The 16,654-nt window shown below is 37.2% G+C and overlaps 1 protein-coding gene across 5 annotated transcripts in view; it reads right to left on the bottom strand.

The window, feature by feature from the left end:
- Positions 1–16,654, bottom strand: part of UTRN (utrophin) — a 501,914-nt gene that overhangs the window by 84,169 nt on the left and 401,091 nt on the right. For all 5 annotated transcript variants that reach the window (XM_059400879.1, XM_059400881.1, XM_059400882.1 and 2 more), the window contains 4 exons: positions 12,831–13,099; positions 6,786–6,932; positions 4,137–4,215; positions 1,060–1,120 (listed from right to left, as the gene is read on the bottom strand). In XM_059400879.1, coding sequence (XP_059256862.1) covers positions 1,060–1,120; positions 4,137–4,215; positions 6,786–6,932; positions 12,831–13,099 — 556 coding nt within the window. The remainder of the gene's footprint in view (positions 1–1,059; positions 1,121–4,136; positions 4,216–6,785; positions 6,933–12,830; positions 13,100–16,654) is intronic.

Genomic DNA, 16,654 nt, shown 5'->3' with positions numbered 1-16,654 from the left:
AACAAAGGATTTTGGAGACCTATATGCCATTTAGAAAAGAAACAAAGGAAAATTGGCCCAGAGATGTTTACCCAACTTGCCTGAGGTCAGCTGGCTAATCTGAGACAGAGTTGACTCCTAATAATAGTGATTACTTTCCCGTAATTATGATGCTGCTCACCATACACATAACACAGAGTCAGCTAGGACTTTCATCAGTTTAACACATTGTAAACCAACATCTTTGCTAATTTACACCTCAAGGGATTGTATCATTCTGTCCTAGGACAATACCTAGCCTAAGCCAAGGATCAAATCCTACTCAGACCTTGTGTAAATGATACAAAATGTATAAAATGTCATATAATAAGGAGAAACTTGTATGTAAAAAGGAGAAACTCTCAAATTGACAATAAAAAAAGGAAGACTGATAAATCTAAACAATACTGCAGATAATTAATATCCATAAGCCAAAAACCCCTGAAAATACTGAACTTTTTAATGATAAAAACACTGCTTGTTTTTAGTGGATTAAAATGAGAAGAGTATAGCACTTTTTAAATGGATTTTCAGGGAGAAATAAAAATGGTTTAGAATCAGTACTGTGTGAGAAACAGCATCATGTCAAGAGTTTGACATATCTATTTACTAAGATTTTATTCTTAAGTAATCTGTACACCCAAGGTGGGGCTCGAATTCATAATCCCAAGGTCGAGTCTCAAGCTCTACAGACTGAGCCAGCCGGGTGCCCCAAGAGTTTGACATATTTAGAAATTTTGTCAGTTTCCCCAAATATTTTAGTATCAGTTTTAAAATAATATATGCTAAACACACCTATGGCCTTAATCTAATAAACTACAAATAATACTCTGATTTTTAAACTAGCTTCTTTTACATATTTATATATATATATATATATATATATTTTTATATATATATATATATATATATATATATATATATATAGTTTCCTTCAGACAGCAGGATTGAATTCTATTTTCTAAAGTTACAGTGGAAAGCCTCTTAAGCTATCAACCTAACTTTTTTTGGTATCATAAAGGAGAATTAAAATCAACTTACTTGATGTAATAGGGCACTTTATTATGTGAAATGGATCTCTGCCATGGCAGCTGGACTGAAGCTGAAGAAACAAAGGGAGGTTATTGGAAACACTGCTCACCCAAAAGACTTACGCCATAATGCAAAACAACTGAACACATTTTATAGCCAATTCAATGAGAACTGTTCTGGTTTTTGAGCTGGATTCCTATAATTATGAAATCTGTGAGGCTAAACAAAGAGTGGCTTTTTAAAGATTCATTTGAAGCAAGGAAAGAAACAACGCAGGTTCAATTTCAAATGCCAACCTAACTAATTGAACCTGTTGCTAAAAATACTTCTCAAAATCAAGTTTTATTGTTTATAATCACCACAATTTAAAACTTAGTGCTATTCGAAAAATGGAGTCTGTATATATTTTTTGATTAAGCTAAAGCCAAAATTAATTTTACCTGGTATTTCCAGATTATAAACTAGATTTCCCAAGACTGAATTTTCCAGATCATTAGTAACATGCTTTACTTTGTTTCACAAGAATAACTATCTAGGACAGATGGCATTTAAACAAACTCATCTGTATGAATTTTAAAAAGGAAAGATTAAGACAAACACAGGCAAAGGGTTGTTAAAAACAACAACGACAAAAAAGAAAACAACAAAGGTAATTATCTGGATAGAAGAATGCCAAAAACTTATTTCATCTGAAATGCACAGAAAATACAGTTTCTTAATTTCACATTAGATATCACTATGATTGAGATTTTATATTTTGTTTCAGGTACTTATTTCTTATAATTCCAGTTCTTCCTTATTTATAAAACTATATTATTCCTATAAAATTATTTTAAGACTGATTTAAGAAGAGTTAAACATGTAAAGTTAGAGCTACTAAGGAATTTTGCCAAATAAACTAATAAACAAGCAATTCAAACAAATCTTTGCAATTATCACTAGGCTCTCAGAGCCAGTTGTTATCAATGCTTTTTTTTTTCTGAATTTCAGGTCACATTAATATCTTATAAAAATATAGCATTCTAAACTCACAAAGCTTTTCAAATACATCTGTTGATAAGGAAGCCAACAAGCCCTTATTAGAGCTCTATCTGATACATAAAGAATGAGATACTCAGAAGTGAAATAATTTGCTCCATAAAGAAATGGCCGAGCTCAGACATGATCTCAAAATTTCTGACCCCTAGTTCAGCAATTTTCCTGTTCAACAATTCTTCTTCTCTTTATAGCATGGGAGCACTCCCTTCTCCAACTATGTCTGTGAAAATATAAAAGGGTGATGAAAATGTGGAAGTAGGTATAATAAATTTCTCATTGGAGCCAACCTCGTTTCAGTGTTGGCACCAGCCCCATAGATCAGTTTTTATTTTGTGTTCTAGCTAAACAGACTCCTTTCATAACCTGGCTGAAGTCCAAGAAATATTATAAAGCCAATGATTCTAAACAGCAAAAGATAACAATTATTCAATTTATTAATTGGGATTTGGTTTACACGTCTTCATTCATATTAACAATTGTTTTGATTTGAAAAACTCTGACCTCCTTGGACTATCAGGGCCTGACAATAAAAGGCCACATGCTTTGGTTTCACAAAGTACCTGTGAATCTTACCATGTCTCCTTTCCTAAAGAACATGAGTTGGATTTTTTATTATGAATGAACGAATGGTTGCTGGGTCAAATTTGGCCTTAGCACACAGCTTAAATTAAGTTTAAGAAATCTGAAGTAGTTCATATCTAATGAGACTGCACTCTTCTTTACTTTATCAACACTGATGGCATCCCAACTTTAGAAATGCACCCTTGCACCCAGTATAATCCAGGAAGGACTACGATCACTCAAAGATAGACTATCCAAGAGCTCTTGGGTGTGAAAGAGAAAACATATATGGGGGCGGGGAGAGGGGGACAGAAGAGGGGGAGCGAGGACTCGAGGACAGGAGGGGCAGGAAATGACTAATTCAGATTCTCGAAACTGTGAAAATAGAAAAGCCAACCTTGAACTGAGATAGAGCAGATTATCAACCATGACAAAAGATTAAGGGAAAATATGACTGTAATCAATTTGGTTGGAAGAGATGGCATTACTTCAGTTTTCTCTATCATTATAGATACAAAGAAGTTCTCTTAATTGGGATATAAGCTGTGCCTTAAGTTTTAAACTTTATTTATGTTGAATTAAACAAGCTGTTTTCTGGCATATGTTTGCCAGGAAAAAATAAAAGGAAAGAAATTAATAGTGAAAGCATCAGTGCCAAGAACTGTGATGGGTGCTATGAAACTCACTCTGCTTCCTCACTTAATTTTCAAGGCGATCAGAAAAAATAAGTATTATTATGGAATTTTAAGATAAAGAAATTAACTTTCAGGAATCTACAGGTCTGGCAAAAGGCAGAATTAATAATTTAATCTTAATTTGGATGACTCTGAATCCTACATTCTTTAGTTTCCCCAGCAGTGAATGATATAGAAAATAGAAGCTCAAAGCACTTATATAAGATCTCACGAATAGTCCATAAAATTAATGTTTCAGTTGGAGAATATTACCTACAAATCTGCATACGTGGTTTGGCTACATCTGTAATACTTGACCAAAAGAAAAGCAAAGTATGATTACAGTGAACCTAATAAACAGAAATCTCAGATTTGTGGGGACTTTTTTTTTTTATTGCTAAAGATACAGGTACATTTTAAATTGATAAACACTTTTTAAGAAGAAAAACTAATTAGAAATCTGAAAATATAAAAATGATTTCTTTATTGTGAAAAAGTTCATAGCCTTTGCTTATGATATGCTAATGATGACATGATACTATATTAGTTACTATAGGTGATGGTTCAGTGAAAAACCACAGCTAAAGACAAATTCAGTTTTGCTCCACTTTGGGGACTTATCAATTGTGGCCAGATTATGACAACTAATAACCAATAATCAATATGGTAATGAATCTTAATATTACTTTCGGTACATTTATCGAACGTGAGTAAATATATTTGTAGCAAAGAATATGGCTCCTGGAAGGAAACTGAAAGAATATGCTCATTCCTTCAATTAATGAGATTCTAGTCAAGCTTAGTAGTACTTACTAGAAAGAAAATGCTGGGAGGATGGTCCAAAATCTCTATGGGCTTCCTGAAGCTGTTTAAGGCGATCATCTACAGAAACCTGCATACACACATGCAAGAAATAATTTGATTTGAAAACAATGACTTTAATAATATACTTGACTTAGGTATTTTTCTATTTAAATTCAATTATTCAACATCTAGCACACATCGTTAGTTTCAGATGCAGAGTTCAAGAATTCATCAGTTGCATATAACACAGGTGTTCATCCTATCGCATGCCCTCCTTAATGCTCACTGCCCAGTTACTCCATCCCCCACACGCCCCGCGCCAGAAACCCTGACTACTAAAGAGGCTACTGCCCGAGATATGACGGCTTGTGCAGACTCCTTCTCTATCTCTGGGACCAAAATACTAGGATTAAAATACCCTCTTCCAGTACCAACTGACTGCAAAGAGCACCAGGCACTCTTCTAAGCAGTTTATACAAATTAACTCTTTTAACCATCACAATGTTGGGTAAGTGTTATTTATTATTATCACTACTTTACAGATGAAGAAACTGGGGCACAAAGAGGAGTCCAAGGACAGAAAGTCAGTACCCAACAGTACTAGGATCCATACGCAGCTAATCTCGTCCCAGGAGCTCTTGCTTTCCTGTTACTCTATGCTGCCTTGAAAGCAGGAAAGCTCGAAAGCATCTAAAGTCCAGCTGAGGCCTTGTGGCCAGTGGCTACTCGTCTCTCCTCTGTAAGGAACGTGGTCAAAAGTGCCACAGGAAGCGAATGAAAAAGAAGTCTAAAATAATGCCAGGGAAAAACACAGATAGATGATGACAGGCAGCGGCACAGACAGAAAGACAGGTAGATGACAGAGAGATGGAATTAGACAACAGACGGATAGATAGAGATGGATGGACAGTACGAAGATCTAGGAGTATGGAATCTCTTATCTGCTTCCACATTTGTGTTCAATCATCTAAACTTGGGGGTATCCAAGGGTATAGCAGCTAATTAGTATACTCTCTGAATTTGTCTTCCCAACTTCCACCATTAGCTCTCTACATTATGAAAATGCACAGCGGGTCCACTGCGAAGCTAAATGCAAATCAGTAACCATCACACACAGCCTACTGACACTTTCATTTTCTTTTTCCTTGCCCCAGTCTCTGCGTGCGAGTCCGCTGTTCTGCATAGATTGTCCATTCTATTTTCAGCTGCCTTTAAATGAAACATGTCTATCTCTGGCTCCCTGGGCAGCTCTAGTTTTTCCTGGTTAGCTATTTAAATTGCATTAGCAAGTGCTTTGTTCATTAAAGCCAAAAAACACCTAATTGCCACCATCTAGTACAGGAGAAAAGATGATGGTCCTGAACGAGTGACACCGCTGTCAGCAGAGATTCCTTCCCTTCTCATTCAACCAGCAACTAACATCTGCGCTCCAGCAGTTACAACACTCAGAGATAAGGATGAGAGAATGCATATCCTCTTTCAAGCACAGTGCACTCCCTGACTTCTAATCTTTGGAGATAGTGATAACACAAACAGAAGGCGATCAGGATGGACCACAGAAAAACTCACATAAAGGTAATGAACTAGGAAAATAGAGCAGAAGGAAAAAAGAGAAAGTCAAACACTTCGTGTTCCACTCACTAGAAAAGCACGTCTGACTTTAACATCTCCTACTCTACTAATCTCAGACTATTAACACTCTTTTCAAACATAGAAAAGACTGTTTGATGCTATGCACTCATTTCTTAAATCTTCATATTCATGAAAAACATATGAACCACTGGGTATTCAACGTTTGAGTTAATTCAGATAACCTAATATGCTATAAAATATTATAGCTTTAAAATAAAATGCTTTTGTGTATCACCTCTAGCTGCACATTTATCTCATTAAAGACTACATTTCAGGCCCTAAAGAGAGAGAGAAATGCACAATTATTTTTTCAATATTCCACTTAAATTATCCTGCTAGTTTTCAGGGAAAAAATAATTATTACGACTCCAAGGAACTGGCCATTGAACATGGCAAAGTTCTGCCAAGACTAGGCCCAAAACGACTCATGGGCATGGGTGGTGACTTGTAAATGCACATACCTAGTAGTACTCAACAGAGTTCTTCTGGGCTTGGCTGTTTTAAATCTGGGATGAACAAGTAATATCTATAGTCACTAAAACAACTTAGACATAAGAGGTAAAGGTAAGAACAGCACAACAGTGTAAATGTGCCAGCTGGAAAGATGAACAACATACTTGAGTAGCACACAGTGGAAGAAGGATGGAGATTACTTAACTTTGCAAAAGGAAAAAAAATACATGATTAAAGTAAGAAAAATGACTCCTTCGTGAGCCATTATGGGAAAATGTTTCTGTGACCTATCCTAGGTCTCCATTACTATGATTTATCTGACCTTCTGCAGTTTTCTACAAATATCATATGAACGGTACCTCATAAAATTACATTACCTTATTCCTAAACAAAGGAGGCCTCTGGGTTCAAGATATGGAACGACAGACACCTGGTGGTATTACATGCTACAGATCCATTATCAACTACAACTAGTAAAGAAGGAGAAAGCAATGGGGTGCGGGGAATGATCGGGCAGGGTTTAAGGACCGACGGTGCAAGGCTGGATCATGAAGAGGGATAAAGTGGCGACACCTGCAGAAGTTTCCATCGCATATTGAGGTCATCTAGCTGGCGAGACATCTTCAGAGATGGATGCAGGTCAAGTGGAGACAGCTGACTGGACAAATCATTCACTGTTTTAACTTTTAGGTTGATTGGTGCAATTTCTTCTCTAAATGCCTGGAAGAATAAAAACAGAAATGATGACCTTGGGAAAGAATGTAACAGAAGGTAGGATTTTGAACCCTTCTTCAAATAAAATGGCAAGACCAGCTAAGAGGTCACTGACAACAGCTATGTACTCAACGGCAGCCCAGCTCAGGTCTGTAGCCACAGGGACAAGCAGCTACAGACAGAGTCAGCCTTTGTAACCTGGAGAATCTAAATAGCAGCACAGAGAGAAAAATCGTAAGGCAAACTCATTGAGATGATGATGAATTTCCTGCAAATATATCATCTTATGTAATTTCATCTGGAAAACGTTTGCCATTATTACCCACTTGACTAATTTCTAGTCTTGTTTCTATTTTTTCATTTTCTTTCATATTTTCCTTCTTTTTTTCTTTCTATGGTTATCTTACTATTTTTTTCATCAGAGGCAACAATTTGATCTGAACACGTTACTATTTAAAATTAAGTGGCCAGGAGCACCTGGGTGGCTCAGTGAGTTAAGCCTCTGCCTTTGGCTTAGGTCATGATGACAGGTTCCTGGGATCAAGCCCCACATCAGGCTCTCTACTTGATGGGGAGCCTGCTTCCCCCTCTCTCTCTGCCAGCTGCTCTGCCTACTTGTGATCTCTTTCCCTCTGTCAAATAAATAAATAAAATCTTAAAAAAAAAAATTAAGTGGCCAGGGTGCCTGGTTTGCTCAGTCAATCTGCCTTTTGCTCAGGTCATGATGCCAAGGTCCTAAGATGCCAAGGTCCTGAGATCAAGCCCCACATCGGGCTCCCTGCTCAGTGGGGAGTCTGCTTCTCCCTCTCCCTCTGCCTGCTGCTCTGCCTACTTGTGCGCTCTCTCTGTCAAATAAATAAATAAAATCTTTAAAAATAAATAAATAAAATTAAGTGGCCAGTAAGAACAACTTTCCTAACCACAAAATCTATGACTATTACTCAAGAGGTAAGTTTTGATCCTTTCAAAGTCATTATCATCATGTAGTGGAGGGGGCAGGAAGAGTAGTGTCTATAAGAAAAAATGTAAATGAGGCTTAGTGACAAATGAGAGATGGTACAGGCGGGGATGGAGGATGTCTGTGAAGAGGGAAAGAGAAAAACAAAAGATATTTGGGGCCAGGGACAGTAATGTGCCCTGTAAGAGCAAACAGAATAATGAAAACACTAAGCTTTCTCTCTTTGCCGCATAATTCCCCCTGACTCAATGTTCATGTTCCCTTTTTCCAACAGAGTCTTTGCCTAGATCCCACTGATGTTTTAAGAGTCAATTCAGGTCCCTATGCATCCTATTTCAAGGAACATTTCCCTGAGGCCCTTCCCTCAGCATTCTCGGCTGGAGGCCCCACTACGTGCTCCCAGCATTCTCTCTGCCTTCTAGAATCCAGTCAGGACTTCCTGCCAGCACACATGCAGCCACACAAATGGGGCTTCATAGTGAAGCCCATTCTGACTGTTTGGTGCCATACAGGCCAGTTGTTATGTATTTTAAATATCATTCCTTATCAGAGCTTTTAATACAACCATATTCTTGATGTCCTTCAAGAAGAATAGAAGCTTCTGGAGAAGAGACACTCTCCAGTATTCAGCACAAACTTTGCCATACAGGAGGGGAGAATTCACTTCTACAGATGAAGGCTCATGAAAATGTTAACCTGAGGCAAGCTAATCCAATATACAATTGGGAACAGAACTGAGATACTAAAGGAGAACAGTATATTGTTTTTTCTTTACTATGTCACAAAATCAGAGTTAATCATATGCCAAACTGAAATGGTATGTATTAGGTGTTGTGAACACAGTGAGCAGCAGCCCTCCAATTATAGCGTTTCTACCATTCCACCCCTTAAGAGACAGGAATATGTCTACAAACCCTTGTTCTGCCTTTCCCCATACCAAGTTTAGTTGACGAAATATTACATATCAGAGTGCTTTGATGACCATGAATTTTCATTGGAACACCACAGTATTAACTTGGCTTCCTCATTATGTTTATTTAAAAAAACCCTCTTCAACTACTTCCTTTCTTCCTTCTCTCTTCCAAAACCTGTTACCCTATGTAAGGCCCCCTTAGATAATATGTATAGGCTAAAAATAATCATTATGGTTGATAAAAATCAAAATAGTATTACAAATATAACTTTACTTAAAAAGGAAATTAATTTTAGGTAAATCAGAGAATATATTTTAGTGTTTTTCAAAATTCTGGAATATGCTCAAAAGCCACAAGAAGAAACTCAAGAAGGAAAGTCAGAAGAACAGATTCTAGAACCCAGAGTCAGCATAAAAAGGTCCACACAAAGGAGGGAACCGTGTATAAATGACATTAAAAACAGTGAACATGGAAGTCAATGCGTGTAAAGTAAGAAACATTGCAAGAACCCTGACGGCACCAGTATTTCAAAATCAAGCAGAAGAAGGGAAGCTCACAAAGGCATCTGAGTTGCTGGAAAATGGGAAAAAAGGACTTTGAGTTGTGATCATTTTTCTTCATGGCCGTAGAAGCTGGTCTTTCACTGATGACAGAATAGGTGCACAGACTGACCCACGGTTCAGTGAGAAAAGCAGTTATATGATAACAGGCGTTCTAGGTCTGAAGAATGAACCACTGACAGGGAAGCATGGGACAGACAGAAGTGGGATGAGGGTGGGGAAAGCGAATTTTTCAGTCTGGACTTAGAAGAGATCTGAGTTCCTTCAGATTCCGTTTTAAGAATAAAGACAACTCAGTTGTAATTTAACAGTATACATTAATATTCTCTCCTAGATGACTTGAGAGGACTCAAGAATTTCAATCAGCTTTTAAAATCAATGTCTTTGTATTTTGTAGGTATCAAAGATGAAAAATGGAAGGCTAGACAGTACTCTTAGGTTTCTATCATTTTAAATAATAGCAGGTTTATTTTAAAAGACGGGAAAAGACTTTCAAAATCAGGTTATAACGTCAAGACGTATTTTTAAGATTTTTTTTTTAAAAGATTTTATTTATTTATTTGACAGAGATTGCAGGTAGGCAGAGAAGCAGGCAGAGAGAGGGGGAAGCAGGCTCCCTGTTGAGCAGAGAGCCCAATGCAGGGCTTGATCCCAGGATCCTGGAATCATGACCTGAGCCAAAGGCAGAGGCTTTAACCCACTGAGCCACCCAGGCATGCCTATTTTTAAGATCTTATAGGAGTTCCCAATTTTCCTCTGTAAAAATAATGTTTTTCTCTTATAAGCTACAGGTGAAAATACTAAAAGACCTCTGACCGATAAAGTCGTTGGGCTTTGTTTTTGTGGGTGTTATGGCAGTGAGGAATCTCTCTAATGAGAAAGTTTATCTTTTGCTTTTTAAGACCTTCCAAATTAAGGGGCTTGAAGTAAAAGCAAGTTTTAAAATAGTTCCCGATCCGCTATGTGTTCTAGTATAAAGAGCCAATTTATCATGTTTGGCTGCACTTTCCTATAGGAGAATAAAAGTCCATGTGGTCTTCTTTGCTATAAAAACAGGAACATCTGCTAGCATTACAGGCGCTGACTGGCAGCCTGCCAGCAGATGTTGGGGATGGGGAAGGCTTCTCCTGTCAGAAGATGTGTATTCTGCAAAGAAGAATGATTAAGGATAATTTTAGGGCATTAAACTTATTTGACTGTCCCTCAAAGATTTTGTTTTCGAGTTGCTTTGACATATTTAATAATATTTAGCAATAATCGGTACTTATTTTTATTTGCCAATAGCTTCAGTGGGATTTGACGTATACTTTGGAGTACATGTGCAAAATCCCAGTCTTTGAATCCATTTTATTTGGTTTAATGAGACATGGGTTTTTATTTTCCTTTTTCTTAATAAGATGTGAAAATATTTTAATCCATAGTTTATTTCTTCCTCTTAAATATTAATTGTGTTTTTCCTGGCTTTCCACTTTAGTAGAGATTTGAACAAAAGGATTTGGATAGAGAGACGGGTAATTTCTTTAATCAGATGGGAATAACAACTCCCAAACTTTTAGGTCTTTAATAAGCCCAGATACAACTTTTCATTTTTCCTTCAACACTAACCATCCTGCATTAAAAACTGATACTTTCAAATTGAAATGGGTAAACTCTTGCTCTAACCAAGAGGCATTTTTCTAGTCCAAAAAAATATACTGTTCATAGACAACTGAATTGAAGATTTCCAGCATTTAAAGACCATCTTTTAAATTGCAAGAAGTGTATAACTTCCAGAGAACCTCTACTAAAAGGCTTTATTTTCAGTTCATTATTTGAAACTCAGATTCGCCCATGGAAATGGTTTCCAGGACACCAGAGCTGTAGGAAGAAGCCTACTTAATTCATAGAGTTCTGCACATTTATGTAAATTTATAACGAAAGGTGGCAGATACTAACACTCTTTTAGTAGTGAAACTTTTTTTAAGTTTAAAATTTAACATGTAACTTTCAAAGTTTTGAATTCCAATAGCTGATACAAGTTGCACTTAATTATATTAGTATGAGTGAGGTCCCTACAATGAAAGAGAAGAGCAAGGAAGAAATCATGAAAATTCTACCACTTTACAGCTGTGTAGGCTTGAGCAATACCTGCATTTTCACCATTTGATGAAGATATACCTATCTTCTTGGGTTGGTGTGAGGATTAAAAGAAGTATCCATGTAAACTGGCTACGAACAGTTCTTGGCACACAGTATGCCTCAATAATGCTAGCCATTATTATTCCCATATCTACACACACATATATTTGCTTATATAATTTGCCTGCATGTTCATTTCATTTCCTAGACCCTTTCTCCCTCCTTTTTACCACATGAATAAACAAAGGGAAAATGTTATCCAATGTCTGAGTGCAAAAGATAGGTCTTTTGCAGTAAAAATCACATTTATGATATTGATATTGTCAGTCTAACACCTTCTGATGTTTCTTTAGTTTATTCTTTGATTTGACTCATGACTACCTAATATAGAGGTTGCTATGCTACCACAAACCTGACTACTGTGTCTCTTACTGCCTAAATTCTATTATTTTTTTTCTGGATATGTTCTAGAATGTGGTAGCCAAAGGAGCTCAAGATCACAGATCTATCAGCCTTAACTTTGGGTCATTCCTGACCACAAACAAAATTTATAGCTAAGCTAATCCTTCCATAATCTACTCAGACAGTGAGAGAAAAATTGAACAGCAAAACAGTATGTTTTTGATTAAGTCCCTAAATCCAACTACCAGTTTACAGGAAATACAGAGTAGAGAGGAACCTGCCCAACTTCATGACGTGCCATTCTACAAAACCCAGGCTGAAAGAAATACTATAAAACACACAATTCAGTTTCTTAAACATTGTAAACAAAACATAAAAGGGATAGAGGGGAAATCTAGAGATTAAACAGGACTTTGCATTACTTTTTTTTTAAGTAGTGAAGTGTTTAGGGACACAGAGTTGGGTGAAAAAAGGATAAAATAAATAAATAAAAGCTGGGGCGGCGGGGTGGCTCAGTTGTTAAGCGTCTGCCCTTGGCTCAGATCAAGTCCTGGATTGGGCTCCCTGCTCAGTGGAAAGCCTGCTTCTCCTTCTGCCTGCTGTTCCCCTGCTTGTGTTCCCTCTTTCACTGTCTTGCTCTCTGTCAAATAAATAAATAAAATCTTTAAAAAAATAAATAAATAAATTTTTAAAAGAAAAGGGAAAGTAAATTGCTGTGAAAGTCTCGTTCCTTGTTATTTTGGTGGGGAAGGGGGTTCTGATGGTGAGGGGCATATGGAAAACATCTGTCGTGACTGGAAAAAAAAAATCTCTCTATCCTGATTTTGATGGAGCTGTGACGGGCTTGGCTTCATAAAATGCCTTATAATGGTTTTTACATGTGACTTTCTTTGTGTTAGATTCAACAATAAAACATTTCTTAAAATCTTTTATCTGAGGTAGTGAGGCTGACCATGGTTTTTTCGATGTGGTCCTGCAGGGAGTCGATGAGTAAGTCTCCCACGGGTTTCCAGCCATTGCGCACGGCCTCCACCTCCTTCATGTCAACGTCCAGGTCATCCATGGCGCCCTGCAGGTCTCTGAGCTTTTCTAGTGCTTTGTCCACTTGCTTTTGCCAATTGCTGGTGACCATGTTTAGACTTTCCCACTTCTCTTTGACTTCAGAGGACTGTTTGCGCATGGCCTTGGCGATCTTTTGGGCTTTCTCCTCAGGAGTCAATTCTGCAGTTAAGAAAAAAAAAAAAAGAATATTTGAAAGTCTGATCAATAGCCAAGTGAGAACACCACCTTTTGTAAGGGTTTGCTACCAGGTTCATGGAGACACAGTTTATATGAGCCAGGGGAAGAAACCATTTCTCTATACTCCCATCACCAATGCTACTCCCCAAATAAGAAAATAGCTACTCAGAGTAATAAGTGGCCCCATTGTTTTAGTGACTTTTGAATTTCAATATAGTTATAAACCTTGAAATATAACACAGTCCCTCAAAAAATGTTTTTCTTTAACATAAATTCACTTCTATAAAATCCAGACATCTTTCGTTGTCCTCAATCAAAATGGGAAGTATAATTAGGAGAGAAATAGCTTTCAGTTATGAGGAAAGACTGAAAAAATAAGATTAATTGCTCATGTTTCTTAAAACAGTAACTGAAGACAAATAATCTATCTTAGATACTTCATCATTGCTGAGTCCGTCTGGCAGTTCATCTTTAATAGAGGGCACTTTCTGTACCCCAGACGTGTAGCACGTCCACAAACATTTCAATGGGAAGATAAAAAAAATTTCAAGCATCATCCCAAATATTTCATACAGCAAAATGGTTTCTAGGATATCTGAAATTAAAAAAAAGTTAGACTTTCAGACAAGAAAGGGTAGGTATCATGCAAGGCCCTGCAGGGACAGGAAGGAAGAGTAAGATTCCAGAAGACAAGCAAAATATACAGAAATGGAAGTCAAGTTCAAACCCCAAAACACAGAGATCTCAGAAACAGTGATGAGAAGCTGACAGGACCAGGGCAGAGATATTTGATGAACACAGAGCAGACACCCTCACAGCCGGTTGGAGAGCTCTCCAGCTACACACTCCTGGGTCTCAGTTCCCTCAATACCCAAGGATGCCCCCTTTCCTATCTTGCTGCTTCGATGGTTATCCCGCTTGTCCACTGAAAACGGAGGCCAGGCAGAAACACATCATCAACGTAAGCTGTAGAGAATTTAAGACAGATATACTTATTCTTCTTTGTGATAATATCCCATCTTTTAGTATCAATCACATTAGCAACGTCACTTCACTTCAAAATATTTCAAATTGTTGGTAAAAATGAACTGAAGTTAACTGAACTTCCTGGTAAGATGAACTTCATGGTCAGATGGACTAAAGTGAGCTCTCCTGAACAGTAACTTTCATCTTCAACATAAATTCATCCTCCTATCTTTCTTTAGTGTTATTTAAAAGTCAAGTGAAGGGGACAGAGCACATTTCCAGAAAATTCTAGAAATCAATATTTAGACTTAAAACAACTATAATAAATCTCTGGGAACCAAATGGACCATGAAGAGTTTAGCAGCCACAGAACTCCAGGTCGCACTACTCAAGTATTAAAGGCTACACAGAGTCCTTGGTAACTGAACTGAGGAGAGGGAGATGCTGTGTCATGATAGGCAGATAGACAGAACCCACCAGTAAGGGAGAAATTTGGAAAACAAGTGAATGCCCAGCCTCTAGGAATGCTTGAGCTGGGATACAGTCCCTTACAGCAGTACTGGAGGAAAGGTACGTCATTAGGCAGGCCTTATTCAAATCCTTACCTAGAAAATGAGAAATACAGAACATTTACATGAAATGTATTTCACATAAACATAAAACGCTTTATTTTTATATGCCTCATCTATATAAATGCTTCCATATAAATAATATAAAATATACAAAATAAATAAATGGTATTTATGTGAGGTGAAAAAAAAATCATCCTTAATAACCCCATGAGAAAAGGAGTGCTGATTTTTATGATAGTAGCACCTGTGTTTGTTAATAAGTCACGTGGTCTTTTTCAAAGCTCTATTTTAAGCAGTTGTGTTTCCCTGGCTTTTGTAAAAGAAAAAGATACAGTACTAATTTCTGAACAGACAACCTAATTATGATGATTTTTTTCGCCTGGATAAAGTAAAAACTGCTTCTGAGTCAGTCACTGAATAACCTGGCAGGGAGACACACGGGGTCTTTGTCCTGTGACAAAACACCTGGCATGGCTGGGACATTTTTGTCTTCACTAAATGTAAAATCTTTTGATGGAGCAGTCCTTTTGTGGTATTTATTATATAATCCCTCCTCAAGCAGCTCCTCAGAAGAAAAGAAAAGCTCTATGTTCAATTCCCCATCTGTTTGCCAGAAAGGATAGATTAACTGATCACGGAGTCCGAAGAAAAGTACCTCCTATTACAGTACCAATTTCAGTTCAATGCGTACTTTAAACCAGAAACAGAGGGAAGAGCAAAACCAAACAAAAACTTTCCAGCATGTCTGTGATACACGTAATAAGCAGCAAAATATAAAATACCATGTTACGACAATGTGGGGCAAGAGAATAGAAAAACAAATTAAAAAACAGCAAAAAAAAAAAAGCCATAAAAGAAGAAAACAATAAAGGGATATAATTGCATTTTCAAAATCCTCTAGTTATTTGAAAATCAAAGAAGAAAGTTCCCTTCAAAATTTCTGAAGAGACTTTTTTTTTTTTTTTGCCATAAATTTTAAGACCCTCAGGCAGGAGTGGAGAATCTTTTGGACCTAGTGATTCAGAATTTGGGGGACATACTAGAAACCCCTCTGAGAGTCTGTTTGCCTGTTGGTTTTTAAATACTGATCCCCAGAGGCCCTACCCCCAAAATACCAAGAGATTCAAATTTAGTTGGTCACCGGTGAAGGGCAGCATGGATATATTTTAAAAGCTCCCCAGATGACTGTAACGTGTTGTCAGGACAGAGCACTGCCAGCTTCTTGGCTTACAAATTGATTTCTCTGGTCTCCGCTGCTGAAGCTGGAGTATTTCCACTCCGATGAGCTGTTGTGTCATTCCCACGCAATGGCAGGGCCACTAAATACTGAAGGCCCAGTGAGCAAATGAAGCTCAGAGATAAGAGGGTAATCTAATTTGCATTTGAAAAGGCAGTAATAGAGGCTAATCTGAGAGAAGGAAGAAACAGCAGGATAAAACCAAATAAATTTACTGACAATTTTCAGACCAGAATAGCTTTTTCTGTCACTTTCCTATTCCCTGTAGTGTGTGTGTGTGTATGTGTGTGTGTGTGTGTCCTTCTCTGTGGATTTTTTCGAGAAGCAGCATTCTGGTTCTCCCTTCTCTTCAGGACTTCCTATTTAACTGACCAAACGTTGAGGGTGCAATTATATTTACTTTCTACATTCATAGTATGTATTTATACATAATATATAATAGATTAATTTTTATTATAAATATTGTTATATTAATTCCATATTTATGTAATTGAAATAGTGATTGCTTTATTGTGTTACAATAGATAACTATCTTTTAGGAAGAATTAATAACTACCTTTTAGAAAGAAGAGAGAAGAAAAAGACAAAAGAGAGTAGAAAGCAATGATCAATCCTGAATTTTTCTCTTGTCCAATTATCTTTATTCTTCAACTATGCAAATTAATTGGTGGCACTTATACCTCACTATCTTCTACGCCATAGCTGAGAAAGGCTGTGCCATGGGTCCCTGAAATGCAGGTGGAAAACAAAGCAGGACCAAGA

This window comes from Mustela nigripes, chromosome 5, assembly GCF_022355385.1.
Source record: "Mustela nigripes isolate SB6536 chromosome 5, MUSNIG.SB6536, whole genome shotgun sequence".
In the NCBI taxonomy this organism is placed as follows: Eukaryota; Metazoa; Chordata; class Mammalia; order Carnivora; family Mustelidae; genus Mustela; species Mustela nigripes.
The sequence above is the reverse complement of the archived record's forward strand: the minus strand, read 5'-3'. Positions and strand labels throughout refer to the sequence as shown.